The 16522-nt window shown below is 42.9% G+C and overlaps 1 protein-coding gene across 4 annotated transcripts in view; it reads left to right on the top strand.

The window, feature by feature from the left end:
- MYH11 (myosin heavy chain 11) overlaps positions 1-16522 on the top strand; it is a 113088-nt gene that overhangs the window by 54579 nt on the left and 41987 nt on the right. For 3 of the 4 annotated variants that reach the window (XM_006119591.5, XM_075899364.2, XM_075899366.2), the window contains exons 5-10: positions 582-684; positions 3962-3982; positions 6380-6472; positions 10046-10109; positions 13609-13707; positions 14981-15124. In XM_006119591.5, the coding sequence (XP_006119653.3) occupies positions 582-684; positions 3962-3982; positions 6380-6472; positions 10046-10109; positions 13609-13707; positions 14981-15124 (524 nt within the window). The remainder of the gene's footprint in view (positions 1-581; positions 685-3961; positions 3983-6379; positions 6473-10045; positions 10110-13608; positions 13708-14980; positions 15125-16522) is intronic. The other variant, XM_075899365.2, reaches the window with a different exon arrangement.

Raw genomic sequence — 16522 nt, 5'->3', positions numbered from 1 at the left:
AGCAATCTTAAATGCCAGGATCTGACCCAGAGGATCCAAGCTCAATGGGAGTTTCACCGCCATCTTTAAAAGGAGCAGGATCATGCCCATATTATCTGAGGTTTTGATCAAATCTGAGCTGTTAGTACTGGAACTGTGGAAATACAAATGAGTATTGCCACTGCTGTTGGATTTCCCACTCTACCCCATTCCTCTATTCCCAATTTGTAGTTAATTAGTCACCTTAAAATATTGGCAGACTTGTTTCCTTCCCTTCCCCAGCCTGCTTTTAATAAATGTTCAGCTGCTTCCCAAGTGAGAAGAACTCTTTCAACCATGCAGCATGTCTTTGGAACACCTTAAATGAACCTATATCCAGTCAAGATTTAAAAAAAAAAAAAGCGAGGGTCCTGATGTCACATTCCTGGCTTGCTGAAATCAGGTGGCATGTGGGGCAGGCAGGAGATGGCAGGTTCAAGTAGAATGCAGAAGTTGATTAGTGTAGGATTTGTTTTCTTACTATTTACCCTAAATGTAGCACAACATGGAGGGAACCCCAGAGTCACCTATGCTTCGTTTTTCTTTTAAATTTCATTCCCCAGAGGTGAATCTGGTGCAGGTAAAACAGAAAATACCAAGAAGGTCATTCAATACCTGGCTGTTGTTGCTTCCTCACACAAGGGCAAGAAGGACACCAGTATCACTGTAAGTGACCTCTTCCATATTCAATAGCTTGCTGCTTTTCTTTTTAATTTAACTTCTAGTTTGTCAGGATTGTACTTAGCCAACTATGCTAACAGCAAGTCAAAACGTTTGCTACATCTATGTCTTGCCAAATAGTTGACATATTAAGAGTACACAGTTATGTCGCAGTTCCATGTTTACGGAAAAAGCCCAACAACTTAGACATCCCCTTAGGCACGAAGTCAGAATGTACTCTGCTGGAAGAGAAGTATTCATAGCTTCCATATAAATATCTTCTATTTGTAGTCTAGCAAGGACTTCATGAGCTTCCCAAGGGGTTAGGTTCCTTATTTTATCTTTGCCCTTTTGTAACTACAAACATTTAGAAAAAACTTGAATAATATTGTTTGGCTCCGTCAGGAAAGGTCTGAGCAAGATCTAAAGAGGAAAGTCAGACCAATAGAGCTGTCATTATCTTGATTAGCAGGTTTATTGTGCTACAGAATAACAAATAAGTAATTCTTGTGTCCCCCCAATGGATCACAACCTTGTCGTGGTTGGGGGGCTTGTGTGTCTCAGTGACCCCTAGAGCTATGTTAGCGGGAGCCTAGTGCTCCTGGTAGGATCATCCATGCCAGACAGGTCAAAGGATAGAGACCAGACTAAGTGTGATTTACTGGTCCTCCAGGTTGGGGATTTGACTCAGGGCTAATGACCCTGACCTAGAAAAAATATGTTATGGAAACAGCAACGAAGAATTCTCCTACAACAAAAATGGAGAACCTTTGTTGCTGCCCTACACACCAGTGGGTGTAATAGGTATTAACTTAACTTAATCCTTGTGTCTAAATTTTTAGGAGGCTTTCCAGCTTCTTCCTAGGACTTTAATCTTGACAGGATATAACATTTTCAAAAGCAGCTCGTCACTACGGAGCCTATATCCCAGGGATTGTCAGTGTGACAGAGGTTATGCCCACGCCACAGGCATTATTACAGCAGTCCAGCTATGTCACTGTAGCATAAACACTTGCTACACCAACAGAAGGTTTTTCCCCCTCAATGTGGAGTATCTAGGCAGTAGCTAGTTCAATAGAGGCATTCTTATTGAACTAGCTGCATGTATAGTAGGGGTTAGTTCAACTAACCTACTTGCAAGTGAGGAACCTGTGTGCTGAAGCCTGGTTGATCCAATGTTTAAGCTTTGGAACTGGAAAATGTTACCCAACTTCTATTTTATAAAAGCTGTGACAATTCCAGTTTCTGACACTATTGCAGGGGGCACTGCTCTCATTTGCCAATCCTCCAGGACTGGCCTGGAGTCTGCTGGAATCAGCATCAGTCTCCGGGCAGCTATTATAGAAATTCTGGAGATCTTAATCTGATATTTTAAGGACATTATATTGCTATGTTTGGGGAAAAACCAACCCCAAATATCTTCCATCAGAGTTGGCAACCCTAACCACTCACTGCCAGATTTGGCCTCCTCCCAGTATTGGAGATTAGCTCAAAGCTGACATCCCTCCCAACTGTGGTTTATACATTGACACTGTGTTGTGGCCTCCCACAGCTCCTCTCAGGAACCCCATGTCCTCTTCATGGCTCAGCCCTCCAGCCATGTCACTAGACATGCACCCCTCCCCCCCCCCCCAGCTGTCCTAGACAGTCTCTCCTCTTACTGCCTCTGTACCACCACCCAGGCCCACCATTTTTTCCAGGTTCCAGCTGAGCCCCCCTCTCTTCAGCTTCACTGCTCTAATGTTGAGCTTCTTTCTGCTGCTGTTCCCCTTTTCTTTCTATGCCTACTCGTTCCCAACAGCTCCCTCCCTCTTCTCAGGGAGTGACTGCAGTCTCTACTCACTCCTCCCTTTTGTCTGAGCTGCCTTTTCCCTGCAGCTCTGCCACTTTGTAGGCTCTACCTATTCCTGCCCAGATCAGTTCCCGGTTGTGTTAATTGGCCCTGCCTAAGCCCTTCAGGGCGAGTGTAGGGTAGCCCGCCTCATCACAGACACAATGGGCCTGCTTCCATAACAGATTTTGATGCACCAGGAATGTAGCATTAGGCACAACATGCAAGACTGGCTGGCTCAGGCAGAGGCTTGTGAGTAGTCATTACGGTTGCCAAGTGTCCGGTTTTCACCCAGACAGTCGATTATTTCTGACCCCTGTCTGGTAAAAAAACCAGAAAATACCAGACATGTATTGCAGGGAGAGCGATGAGCACGTGGGGATATTTAAAGGTGCAGCGACCTTTTGTTGTTGTTGTTATTGTTGTTTGGTTGGGGGTTTTTTTGGTTGGTTTTTGCTCAACAACTTTGGCTCCCTATTTTTTTTTTTTGTTTGTTTGTTTTTTTGCTCAATCAATTTTTTTTTCCTGTCATGTCTGGGATTTTTTTGTGAAAGTATCTGGCAACCCTACTTACCAGTCCTTGATAAATAAGTATCCACACCACACAGTAAGTGTGGGGAAGTTTGAGCTCACTGCCATTCCTATACCTATTATGCAGACAAGTAGGGAACTCCAGCCTCTAGGACTTCAGTCCAGCACCTTTCACCAGCACTATGTTCACTGAGAAGGAACTGAGAATAAAGGCCTGGTATTCCTGAGGTGAAGCACTTCTGAAAAATCAGGCCCTAAATGTATAAGTGTTCAACTGCCTGCGGGAAATGAGCTGATGGTTTCAATGCCATTCCTAATGGCCAGGTATCCCCTTTGCCACTATAGCTGGGGCTAACAGATACTCTTCTGGGAAGACTCAAGAAGCTAAGCAGTGAACTGTCTCTGAAACTGATCTATCCCCTCACCCCTGAAAGTGAGCCCTGTCAAGCAAGGACAGAGACAGAATAGCGAGGAGAAACTCTCTGTTCTATAGGCCACATAGGAGACTTTCATGTCTGGGGATGCTGTCTCAGCACTTATATTCATTTTACAAATGTCTGGATGCAGCGTAGGCTTAGGAATGTATCCTGAAAAAGTACTGTCTTTGGCTTGCATTTAGGGACTTATTTTATGCCTGATCCAAAGTCCACTGAAGTCAGTGAACAGACTTTGGATCAGGACTTTTATGATCAACCCCTGCTAAAATGAACTGTGTGTGCACTGTAGTTGTACTCTTATTATGTCTAAAACAGATTGTTCCCATTGGTTCCCCTTACTCTCCCACCCCAGTTTAAGTGGCATAAAGAAACTGTGTGTTGGTTATTTTTATGTAGAAAAAAACAAACCAAAAAAAGAGACACGAATGTATGTGTGATGGAAATAATACTGACATTTGTTTTATACCACATTATTCAACTACAGCAAGGTCCATCTTTTGCTTACGTGAGTAACTTAGACTGTTCGATGTGTGTTAAAGGCACTGAGTGTAGATTTGCATGCTATTGTTGCACCAAAAAAGACTTTTGTTGGAATATATCGTTATTGTATCACGTGACAAAAAGCAACAATAGCACCAATGTTCACATCTATTAACCCTAACTGTGTCAAGCTCCATGAAAAGATGAAGTCTGACATAGAGGGTTGTCTTTCAAGTATCACCGTTTTGTGTGTGTGTATCAAGATTTTCATCGTTAGAATGAATTTTCCCACGATCCTGAAAGAGCCAATCAGCCTGAAATTTGACCATATTGTTTCTGAATGAAAGTACCCAGAGACTTTGTGCTTCAGGTTGAACTTTTTAGGACTGTTGTGAAATAATTCCCAAACGATCACAGTGTGTGATTGATTGTAAATCTGCATGCTTTCCATTTGATATTGCTTATGATTCTGCATTTCCTACATCCATGGAGAATTATGCATGTTGCAAAACTTTGCATGTTCCCCAACTTGCTCCTACAATTAACAATAGTACAAAAAGGTTTCAGTATGTCTTCTGCTGTTTTATTGGTGTAGTTCTTGAGCTTCAGTGTTGCTTGTGAGTTTCCGCTCAGATTTAAATTAAGATTGAGGATCGTGTTAGGGGACAGATCAGATCTTGAACTATTTGTTGATTGTATTTAATAGTTCATTTGACAAGCTGCTTTGAAATTATCCATTTAATTTCTTTCTATGATGGACTAAATTCAATGCTAGTGTAGACAACTGAGCTTAGTGGGGATACACCTGCTTACACTAGCTCCATATTTGGAACTATAAGTTGATAACCAATACTTCGTACTGTATAGGAAAGCATAGATCCACTGTAGTGGCTGATCCAAGGCTCTGTTAGAGCCTTCCATTAATGAAGCTGCTCCTTTAACTCAGGCAGTGGAGGTCTATGCTTATAGTGCTCTAGGAGGTCCTCCAAGCAAACCCTGCTGTTAGCACAACTGGGGTTGTTACAATGGCAGAGTGTAGTTGGAAAGAATTGCCCAACCCAGTAAAGCATGGTAGCAGCCTTGTGTAAGGAACCTTTCATGGTTTTGTTTCCAGGAAGTTATTTTCCTGAGTTAGCATCTCTATTCCTCTTCTTCCGAACTGCTAGCTACGTATTTTTATAGTTCAGCATAGGGGAGCTTCTGAGCTGGACAGTCAGCAGTGCTACCCCATTCACCAACCATGTCCAAGCAGAAGAGATTAAAGAACAGTTGCCTTTTCTGTGCTCAGGCCTCTTTCCTGTCATACCCAGTGCAGGACAACTAGGAATGACAGTGATGGTGTTTGGAATGAGAGGGAGCTATCCGTGCAGCAATGGCCTTGTAAACAGAGTTGTATACAGTGTGTGGTTTTCTATGCCGTGACAAGAGGTAGTTTTGCTAGCTATCTCCTCTGGACTCAATCCAAATTTTGCCTTTATTACTTGTTCACAGTAATTTACATTGTTAAAAAAATGAAGCTCCTACAAGAAATTCCTGCTTGAAAAGCTATGTTTGAAGTGACATACAGAGTGTTGCATAAAGAGCTGAATATATCAGGAGAAAATCAAAGAATAGGACACCTGGATGCAAAGGTTATATGGATTTAGGATGTGACAGTGAATGACTACAGTGTAGATGAGGAGGAGGAATTCAGATGCAGCTGGCCTCAGGCAAAATTACTTTATTGTTAGCATCATTGTTTGGTCTAGAAATAGGATTAAGTTCATATTTGCTTTCATTGCATGATTTGCTTAATTCACGATTACCAATAAAGTTTAACAATATAACAGTATGTTTAAGTTTGCATGGGAACTCATGGTCCTATTATGAAATAAAGTAATGCAATTCCATATTCAACCTAAATAGCCTTGCATGTAATGTGATTAATAGACTTGGTGTAATCTGCTTTGTAGCTTTGTGCTGCATTACATTAAAATTATTCTCAGCAAGTTTTTTCTAATTACATCATCATTTTCTATCATGAGACCTCAGTACACTAACTTGGAAAAAAGTCAGCAGGTTCTCTTTAGAGCATTTTGGATAATAATAAGATAAAATATCCATAGTTGACACTGAATGACTCTTCCATTAAGGCAAATCAATTATTAGGCTAAATGGATAAACAGAATCTGATCTTCAACAAGCAACAACACTGGAAAAGGGTCTTATTTACTTTGTGTACAGAACAGCAGTAGACTGCAGTGCACCAGTATAGAAACACAATGATTATTAGAGAAATAAAAATAAATCCACATGGAGTGCATTAATCAGCAAAAATATACTGAGGCTTAAAACATCTTGAGTTTTTCAGGTATGTGCATTTCCTGTTTTCGTTTAACTAACTGATGAATTCCAGGTTAACTTGAGTCTGCATGAATTTTAGGGTGAGCTGGAAAAGCAGCTTCTTCAGGCAAATCCTATTCTTGAAGCTTTTGGCAATGCCAAAACTGTGAAGAATGACAACTCCTCCAGATTTGTAAGTAGCAGAAATGCTCCCTGTGTATGACAGTTTTCATCAGTACCCCATAAAGACCATGTGTGCAGATGGCTAAAATCCTTTGAACACTGCAGGGAAGGGGTCGATTGTTTTTTTTTAAAGAGATTCTCCATAATTACTCCCCTTAAAGAAGGGATTTAGGATTTCTCTCTGGATCATAATTTTTGAATGCTAGAAAAGAACAAAACAGGCTGAAAGTTGGCTGTGTCATAGTCTGCTCAGTGTTTAGCAGTACACACACCTGGGCTCTGCCAGAGTTTTTTGGCTTAATATTCACCTTCGTAACATTTTGCCAACAGGATCAGTTTTCTTTTTCTGGCATGACTTATGTAGGGGTATTAATATGTGAAATGAATGATTCTAGGGTAGAGGAGGGGAAATCATGAAGTTTCAACTTGACATGATACAGGCTGGGGTTGGGTTTTGTAAAAAGAAGTATTCAGCATGATCTAAGCAATCTCTCGGTAAAGTAGTAACTTCTGTGGGAGCCGTGCTAACCCAATCATTCTTCCTCGTGTACGTGTGTGATTATGATGGTTGCCATCATGGCCAACACATTAGGGACTGAACCCAGCTCAAATTTCAGCTAAAGAGATAAGGCTCTGGGCAAGCCCACTGATGGGGAAAGAGGGAGAAAAGGGAGCAATTGTGATTCAAAAGGGCCCCTAGCGCCTGGCCACTTCTGCTGCTATTGCAGCCGATGGAGCCCCAGATTCTGTAAAACACTGCTGGAGAGCCACACTGAGGGGCTGCCTCTCCACAGTGCTTTCCAGGTGCCTAGCTCCAGTCCCATCTCCATCCCTTCCACCTGAGGTCCACCCCTTCCAGAAGTGCAAAGCACGTCCCCCTCTACCACTCCACCCAGAGACCCAGCAAGGCTTCTGTGACCAGGGACTATGAGTGGTTTGGGCACAGAGGCAGATACATAACACATGCTCATAAGCCAGCTATGCTATTTGAGGTTTTTTATTATTGCAATACACTAGTAAGTTAAGATACTAGCTTGGCTTTTGCAATACATACCTGTGACAATAATAAATTATAAAAATGAGGATGAGAATACTAGGAAAACCAGACTGCTCTTCTCAAATGTGCACAAGACTTTAAATAGACTAGATTTTATTCTCAAAATTGCCCACTTCCTTCAATAACCTTCCTATTCAGCAAATTTTCATCTTGAATAATTTAGTCCCCTATAGACCCAGAATCTTTGATCTTCACTGGCTTGGACTGTCTCATTTAAGAGTCTTAAATTAGATGATGCTTCTGTGTAAAGACAGCACCATGATCATGTGTACCCTTTCAATGATACTAGATAGTAAAACAAAACAAATTTGTTCTGATTATTTTTAATTATTAATGTGTAATGGATGCAAGATGTCATAAAATTAATTTACACGTTAAAAACAAACATTTGCGTACAAAAATCATATATGTAATTCGAGATAGAAAGGCTACAACATTTGTGGAAGGCTTTTAACTTTGCCATAATGTTTAAGTAAATAAAAGTAGTAAGTATTTTAATAGTCATTAACATTCTGACTTGTTGAGTATAATCCTCTGTTAGCTTTTACCTAGGCTCGTGCTCCTGACCTTGCCTGTGAGATACCAGGTTCAGTTCCCAGTGACACCCAAAATCAGTGATCAACAACCTATGGCTCTTAAGTTAGAATACAAAAGCTCAGTACAGAACCAAATATGGCTCTTTTGTCATTCCCAAAATACATGCAACTTTTAAAATTAGAATGAAAATTAATTCAAAATTTCATAGACACATAATTCCTCATGCCAAGATGGTCTTTTTTTGGGGGTCTATTTCACCTTTAACCAGAGGTGAAAGTCAGGCGGGACACCACAGTAAGAAGCTGCTACTCTCCGGCAAGAGCTGGCTGGGAGACACTGCAGCTATGTCTACACTGGCCCCTTCTTCGGAAGGGGCATGCTAATTTTGAACTTGGGAATAGGGAAATCCGCGGGGGATTTAAATAAACATGGCTGCCGCTTTTTTTCCAGCTGGGGGAAAAGCCGGAAAAAAGCGTCTAGACTGGTGCTTGAAAGTAGGAATAAGAGATCCTCTGGAAAAGGGCTTTATTCCGGAGGATCGCGCCAGTCTAGACACTTTTTTCCGGCTTTTCCCCAAGCCGGAAAAAAAGCGGCGGCCATGTTTATTTAAATCCCGCGGGGGATATTTAAATCCCCCGCGGATTTCCCTATTCCCAAGTTCAAAATTAGCATGCCCCTTCCGAAGAAGGGGCCAGTGTAGACGTAGCCTGCTTGTTAAAGGGCTGGCTGAGGGCATGCTGTAAGGGACGTGTGCGTGCTCCCAGCCAGAATAGTGAGAGGGACTGGCAGCCGCAGATGCCTCCATCTGGCTGCAGTAGCCCAGCTCCAGCCCCCATCTGATGGTCGTCTGTCCCCAACCCCTGTGCTCCTGGGTCAGATCCAGCAGCCAAGCCATGGCAGCCCTACAACTGCTACAACAGTTGCAACAGCCCAGCAGTGGCAGCCCGGCTCAGGCTCTGGCAGTGGCAGCCTGGCCAATAAGGCCCCAATAATGCCCCAGCCCTCATCTGGCCACAGCGTCCTGTCCCCGGCCCCGATCCTGGGGCCGGCCTTGAGGTCTGGGCCCCATCTGGCTGCAGGAAGGACTGAAGGTAGCCCCCCTCCTGCTGCAGCATAGGTAGGAGGGGAGGCTATGATCCGGATGTGGCAATTCTGGCCCAGCCCCTTGTCCAGCCATTGCCACCCAGGTGCAGCAGCCCAGCCCAAGCTAGGTAAAGTAATCTGGCCCCACAGCCACACCCCATACTTTATTTCCCACCCCAGCACCTTGCCCTGCCTCCTGCACCTCCCACACATACCAGTCCAACCCTGACTCCTGCACACCCCGCACCCCCAAACTGCACCCCCAAAAGCAGCAGACGTCCCATTAACTACATCTGTGAGGACAATGTTTCATTTCTGCTATTATTAATCATCATGTCAATTATCAATAATACCAAGTTGTATATTTTCAGTCATGCAAATGGGCATTTTTATACTGACTCCTTCTTGATCACTTGTTCTGAATTTTGAAGTAGTTTGGCTCTTTAGTTTGAAAAGGTTGCCCAGAATAGCGGTGGTTTATATCAGTATATGGAGGGTCCTCTCTTGTGTTGAAGAATCAGCTGCTTGTCATAGTATTTCCTGCCTGCTTCCCCCCAACCCATAAGATACCTTTCCATGGCCCTAGAGATCTGTGTTGAGAAGCAAGAAGGGACTCACACCATCCCTCCCTTGGCCACTTGCAGGCTCTTTGGGGTTCGTGGATCTGGGCTCTTTCTTTTCCCACTGGGCTCTTTCTTTCTTTTCTTGTTCCCCTAGATGAAACAAAGGCAAATCTCACAAGGAAACCTCTCAGAGGATTCTTCCCTTCAGCCTCCTCCCAGGAGTTTTGCTACAAAGGCAGGAATAGGGCCTGTTATTACAGAGCAGACAGTGTTGTAATGTGCCTCTTAAAATAAGCTATAAAACACAGAAGCAGCCCAAGCCATGTCCTCTTCTTATTAACAGGGCAAGTTCATCCGCATCAACTTTGATGTCACCGGCTACATTGTTGGAGCAAACATAGAAACTTGTATCCTTTTCAGTGAACATCATGGGAAACTAATTAGGGGCGAGCAAAAGGAAGTAATATAAACAGACTCCCTTGCATGTCTAAGAAAGGCAAATATCACTAACACTGATATAAACAAAGGGCAGCGAGGGAAATAGCTCCATTTATGCTGATACCAATTTTGCAATTTGTCTCACTCTCGTGTTTACGATTTCCGTTAAGATTAATCGGATTGTTTTCTCTGCTATCAGAACAAAGCACACTATCCACCTCCCCCTACGCAATGCCTCAGAAAATACGGATGGAACATCCCACCCAATCAGATGATTTAATATCAGAATCTCTGTCCAATAGGCCACGTGTTATGGTGATAAGTTGATCTTGGAGTAAAGACCCTGACTTGGGAGACCAGGTTCAGGTTCTGCTCTGTATTTATGTGACTGGTCACTTATTCTTGTGGCTTAGGCTATGTCTAGACTGCAAAGAAAAGTCGTGAAAAGATACGCAAATTGGAAAAAGATACACAAATTGCATTTTGCATCTTTTTCCACTTTCTTTTGGAAGAGGCTTTTCCAAAATTTGGCCCGTCTACATGGGGCCAAATTTCAGAAAAGCCTCCTCTTTTGACACATCTTCCTCATACAATGAGGGTTACAGGGATGGCAAAAGAACGTGTCCCCTTTTTTAGAAATTGTTCCCAAAAAAGTAGATGCGTTCCCTGGACACAGCATAGCTTTTCCGCGATACCTCCGGTATCCCAGAAAAGCTCTGAAGCCTAGACATAGCCTTAGTTTCCCCACCTGTAAAAGAGGGCTAATACTTCCTTACCCCTTGATGGGGCCCTGTGTATTAGAGGCTTTGATACGATGGTGTTGAGGCCGTAAGTGCTAAAGTAAATGGACTCAGAGAAAACACCAGTGATAATATGCTGATGGGGACTGTCTTTTGTCCAGTGTGTAGTGCAGTGGGGTCCAAGTTTCTGAGGGTGCTATCTCACTACCATGAATACCTAAGACATTTATTTTTTCTTCATCAAAGTGACAGCAGGAAAGAGTAGGAGTCAGGATTAAACTGACAAGAAGTACTGTCTAGTGGGAATGTGTTGAAATCACCTAAGATTCCCCTTCCCTTATTAAATTCCTGGCATATTGAGGTGAGGGTTTCCGTCCCTCTGGTGTCATTTGGTCTCTGTCTGTACTGTGAGCCCAGCCTGCCCAGACATGACTTATCTTTGGGGCTCATAAAGCATTTGCTCTGTGCCAATATTTCTGTGCCACCTGCTCCAAATGCTGGACATTTGCAACAAGCTTTTCTGGATAGTTCCCCCCTACCTAGTGTGTATCTCCTTTTCCTTTCCTCCTCCATATCCAATTAGAAACCCACAGCTTACTTGTGCCAGCTGATTCAAGCTTGCAGGGCTCAGGCTAAGGGGCTATTTAATTGTAGTGCAGATGTTTGGGCTCAGGCTAAAGCAATTAATTAATCATTTGCAGATGCTGAGCCAGTGTTGTCAACTCCAAATTTAGCAGATTATATGTTCATTACCATAGCTAGTAATTATTATTATGTTTACTTTACTTTACTGGCTCACGTGCCAGCCTTGAAAGCAGGACATCTGGAAGGGTGCTGGAGACACTGATTGATGTTGAAAGATTCACACTAGTATCTGATTCCTAGAGGGGTTCCTCTTGAGGAAGAAAGGGCATCACAGCATGGCATGACAGATACCATGTAAGCTAGGCCTGGTTCTATGACAGAGGTGGGCAGATACTGCAGGCAGGATATGGTTCCCCAGTTAGCTCTGGTGGGCTCCCACCACTGTATTTACATGCATCTCCACAGATACAAGTGCTTGTGTAACCACCACCAGGTGGATTTGAACCTGGGATCTCTGAAGTTTAATATAGGAGCCTCTACCCTCTGAGCTAAAAGCCAGCTGGCTCCCAACCCATGCTGTAGCGGTCTCTTGATCTTAGCTGCTGCTGTGGTATAGATGCCACTTGCATTGCTCACTAACCACACTAGGGCTATGTCTACACTGGCGGGTTCTTGTGCCAGAAATATGCAAATGAGGCTAAGTGTGGAATATCGCCAATCCTCATTTGCATACCTAATGAGCCGCCATTTTCACGGAAGAGGCTCTTGCACCAGAAGGAGCGTCTACACTGCCCCTTCTTGTGCAAGAATAACCCTCTTGCACAATGCCGTTATTCCTGAAAATAATCAGCAGGGTGGCATTGCGCAAGAGGGTTTTTCTTGCACAAGAAGGGGCAGTGTAGACAGCTCCTTCTGGTGCAAGAGCCTCTTCCGCAAAAATGGTGGCTCATTAGGTATGCAAATAAAGCTCGGTGATATTCCACACTTAGCCTCATTTGCATATTTCTGGCGCAAGAACCTGGCAGTGTAGACATAGCCTAGATGTGTGGGTTACATTTGCACCTCCCATTGGCCATGTATCACTATTCCCATCCAATGGGAGCTGCAGGAAGTGGTGTCCCGGTTTGCACCACTCCCTGCAGCTCCCACTGGCCAGGTATGGCAATCTGCAGCCAACGGGAGCTGCAAGCACGCATCTCCATGGAGGAGCATGTAAATACTGCAGTGGCAGCCCGCCAGGGGCTAACCCTGGTGAACTATCTCCATTTTATTTCCCGCCCCCGCTCCATAACACCTATGATTACATGTAATGAATGCTATCATGATGAGTACCCTTGATCAGATCATAGAACTACTCATGCTAGTAAGTACTCAACGGAGCACTTGTCTCACTTCTCGTATTTCAGCTGAGATCAGTAATAAGCACTGAACATGGTAGTAAGTGATTGCAGGATCAAACCCATGTTTGTTAGGCAAGTTAACAAACATTCAACATGTGCCATGGATTGTACTAAGGCACGCATGTCCAAAGTCTGGCCCGCGGGCCAATTGCGGCCCGTGTTCCGGTTTAATACGGCCCCACAGGTAATTTGGCAATATCTATCTTTTAAGGCCCCCAACGAATTCATATGTATTGAGATGAATACATTGTAAAATCTCAGTTAATGTCAGTTGGTCTAAATCAGTTATAAATATATTTGGACACAACATGTATACTTGGTGTTATGTTCCTGTTCATATTTTTTGAACTTAAAAGTTGACAGACAACCTTTATTACCAATAATATGTAATGTACTTTACAATGTTCCTGACATATATTTCAGCTTCCTGGATTTTTTTTTCATCTGGCCTTCAGCTATGAAAGGCAGAGTGATTTAACACCTGTTTAGATTTGTCATCCATGTGACGAAATGAAAAGTATGCCGTTTGCAATAAACTTTGCATAAAATAGTTAATTTGCATTTAATTTTAATGGTTCAAAGAATGTCAGGCAAAATGGTCGGCCCTCACGCATGTTCACTTCATCAAATCTGGCCCTCTTTGAAAAAAGTTTGGACTCCCCTGTACTAAGGCAACTGGCATTGTTAGATGCACGGAGTGAAACACAGCATTAAGATTTTTTTTTAACGTACATAACACACAGATTTGCTTGAAAAGTCTCGTGCTATTCGCCAGGCTAGAGATGAGCGGACATTTCATATCTTTTACTATATGATTGCTGGCACTGGGGAACAAATGAAAAGTAAGTTATTTATCTTAAGCTGAACTACCTGAGTAGCAGGGCCAAGTTACGTAACTGACCTTGAATGGTAGAATCTTAGGACAGGAAAGGCCCTCCAGAGGTCACCTAGCCCAGTCTTCTGCACTCATGACAGGACTAGGTATTATCTAGACTAGTGTTTCTCAACCTTTTTTTTATAAAGTACCCCTTTAAAAAAAATTATAAGTACCCCCAGTACTTACAGTTTTCAGACACACAAAAATATTTTCTACCGTTGCAACACATTTGTTTAAACAACTTAATCGTAGCCTGGTAAGCGATGAAATTTTTGGGTGTAAAAAGTACAAAAATAATAAAATGCTGTAAAACTTAAAACAAAAATTCAGGTTTCTCCAAATGTCAGTTGCGTTGACTTACCCCCCAGACTTCTCTCGAGTACCTGTAAGGGTACTCATACCACTGGTTGAGAAACACTGAGCTAGATCACCGCTGTCAGGTGTTTATCTAACTTACTCCTGCAAACCTAGACTTTAGGGTCTTTCCAGAAATCAGGAGTTGCCAGGACACAAATATGCCCTGGCTATGGCCTCTTTCCTCCATCCATTCCACTGTCACTGGAAGCTGTGATAACACATTTTTCAAAGCTACTAATGAATAGAGGCACTAAATTCCATACACCAGGGCTATGTCCACACTGGCATGATCTTGCGCAAAAACTCTTTAGCTCAAGAGTTCTTGTGCAAAAACTCTTCCAGAAGAGAGCGTCTACACTGTCATGTGCTTTTGCGCAAGAGATGTGCTTTTGTGCAAGAGCATCCATGCCAGTGTAGACGCTCTCTTGTGCAAGAAAGCTCTGATGGCCTTTTAACCATAGGGGTTTCTTGCACAAGAAATTCATGTTGCCTGTCTACACTGGCCTCTTGTGCAAGAACAGCTGAGCAAAAGGGCTTGTTCCTGAGTGGGAGCATCATAGTTCTTGCGCAAGAAGCCCTGATTTCATACAGTAGAATGTCAGTTTACTTGCGCATGAATACACAGCCAGTGTAGACAGGCAGCAAGTTTTTGCGCACGAGCGGACGCTTTGGCGCAAGATCGCGCCAGTGTAGACACAGCCTATGGAAATCCCCGGTTGGCAAAACTACTGTTTTGTTTGGTTTTGTTTTTATCTGCTTTGCATCAGATCAATGGACTTAATAGACCAGAAATTTGAGAATTTAAGCAGACTTTACACTCTGGACAATCAAATTTTTAAATGATCTTTTCCCTAAGTTGACTTTTTCTTCACCCTTTATAGAGGATTTATTGCTGGAAAGTTTCAACAACTATACCTTTCTATCTAATGGCTATGTGCCCATTCCTGCTCAGCAAGATGATGAGATGTTCCAGGAGACCTTGGAAGCCATGACAATTATGGGTTTTAATGAAGAGGAACAGCTTGGTAAGAATTGCTAGCAAGTCAAGTAAAGGACATATTTTTACAAGCATCAGCTTATAGATGTAAGATCCCTGGGCACACACTTACAGTAGTGTGTTCTTTTCAAGATGTGCCACTATGTAATCTGCATGTATATGCATATTTAGTTTCATATTCGGAAGTTAATATTATTCAAGACTATTCAAGTCCAGGCCTCTCTGGAGAAGCATGGTCTTGCCACTGGACTGGGAACCAGACATTCCAGAGTTCTTAATCTATGTTTTACTTCCTCTGTGTCAGATTCACCATCTGCCATATGGTGTAATACCTCTCTCCCTCCAAAGCAGTGTTCCCTGTAAGATGTGCACTTGAGTGGCCACCCAGGAGAAATTAAGATGCTGCCAATACTAGCATTAGCTGCAGGTTCAGGGCAGAGAGAAATGAACAATCAGCCTCAGCAATCTTGAAAATGTACATAATGTGGATATAGGATAACCCTCTTCGCTGACAGTTTGTGGTTTTGATTGTCATGACATTGCATGAGAGCTTCCCTCCCTCCCCCCTCCAGCTCTGCCCCCAGTTGTATTAGTTTTCATACCTGAGGTGACACCTGGTGGCCAGGACAATGGAGATCTTATTACTGACCACATTGATCCAAACTGCGTCTGTGAGGGTCTGAATTCCATCAGCCCCCAACAATTTCACTAGGGACTGAGGGTGTTAAATCCTGAAGAGCAGCAATTTTGCACCTTTCCAGACTGGATTCAGAAGTGTCTATTGTGATAAAGATGGCAAGGCTCTTCTCTCACCAAGACACGCAGGGGCAGATAATGCCTACACCTCTCACTGGCAGCAATGGTAATTCTGGGTATTGACCCCTCATTTCCCCTTGCCTGGACCCCAAAACACGAACCCACTAAAGCCCCACTCTCTGTACAAGTCTTGAGTCTAGCAAAAAAGAACTAACCCCTGAAACACAAGACAGTCTGGTTTGTAAAGTGACAATGTATTTTAACATGCAAGGGAACGTGGTGTTACATTAATGCACACTTTCATAATTGCACTTTAATCCGATGATGTTTTCGATACTAAATTCTTAGACTCCGATTTTGTAAAGATGTATACGTGTGCTTAACTTTAATTCCATGGAACTGCTACATTAGGAAATAGTTTTTGCTCTTAGGAGTAGATTAAGACCATTATTATAAAATAAAATACTCTACCATAGTAGTGCACAGGCTATGGTCTATGAGCCATCAACAATCCTCAGAGCACTAAGTGGTGGTTATGAATACATAACAGATAACATGGTGCTGGCTTCTCTTTTTATTTCCAACTACTAAATGTTGTTCAAAGTGAGCTACAGATACATACCCTGGTTTCCTAACATTACTTCTCTGAGTAAGAAATTGCTTTCATTGC

This window comes from Pelodiscus sinensis, chromosome 15 (assembly GCF_052426305.1).
Source record: "Pelodiscus sinensis isolate ZL-2025 chromosome 15, ASM5242630v1, whole genome shotgun sequence".
NCBI lineage: Eukaryota > Metazoa > Chordata > Testudines > Trionychidae > Pelodiscus > Pelodiscus sinensis.
The sequence above is the reverse complement of the archived record's forward strand: the minus strand, read 5'-3'. Positions and strand labels throughout refer to the sequence as shown.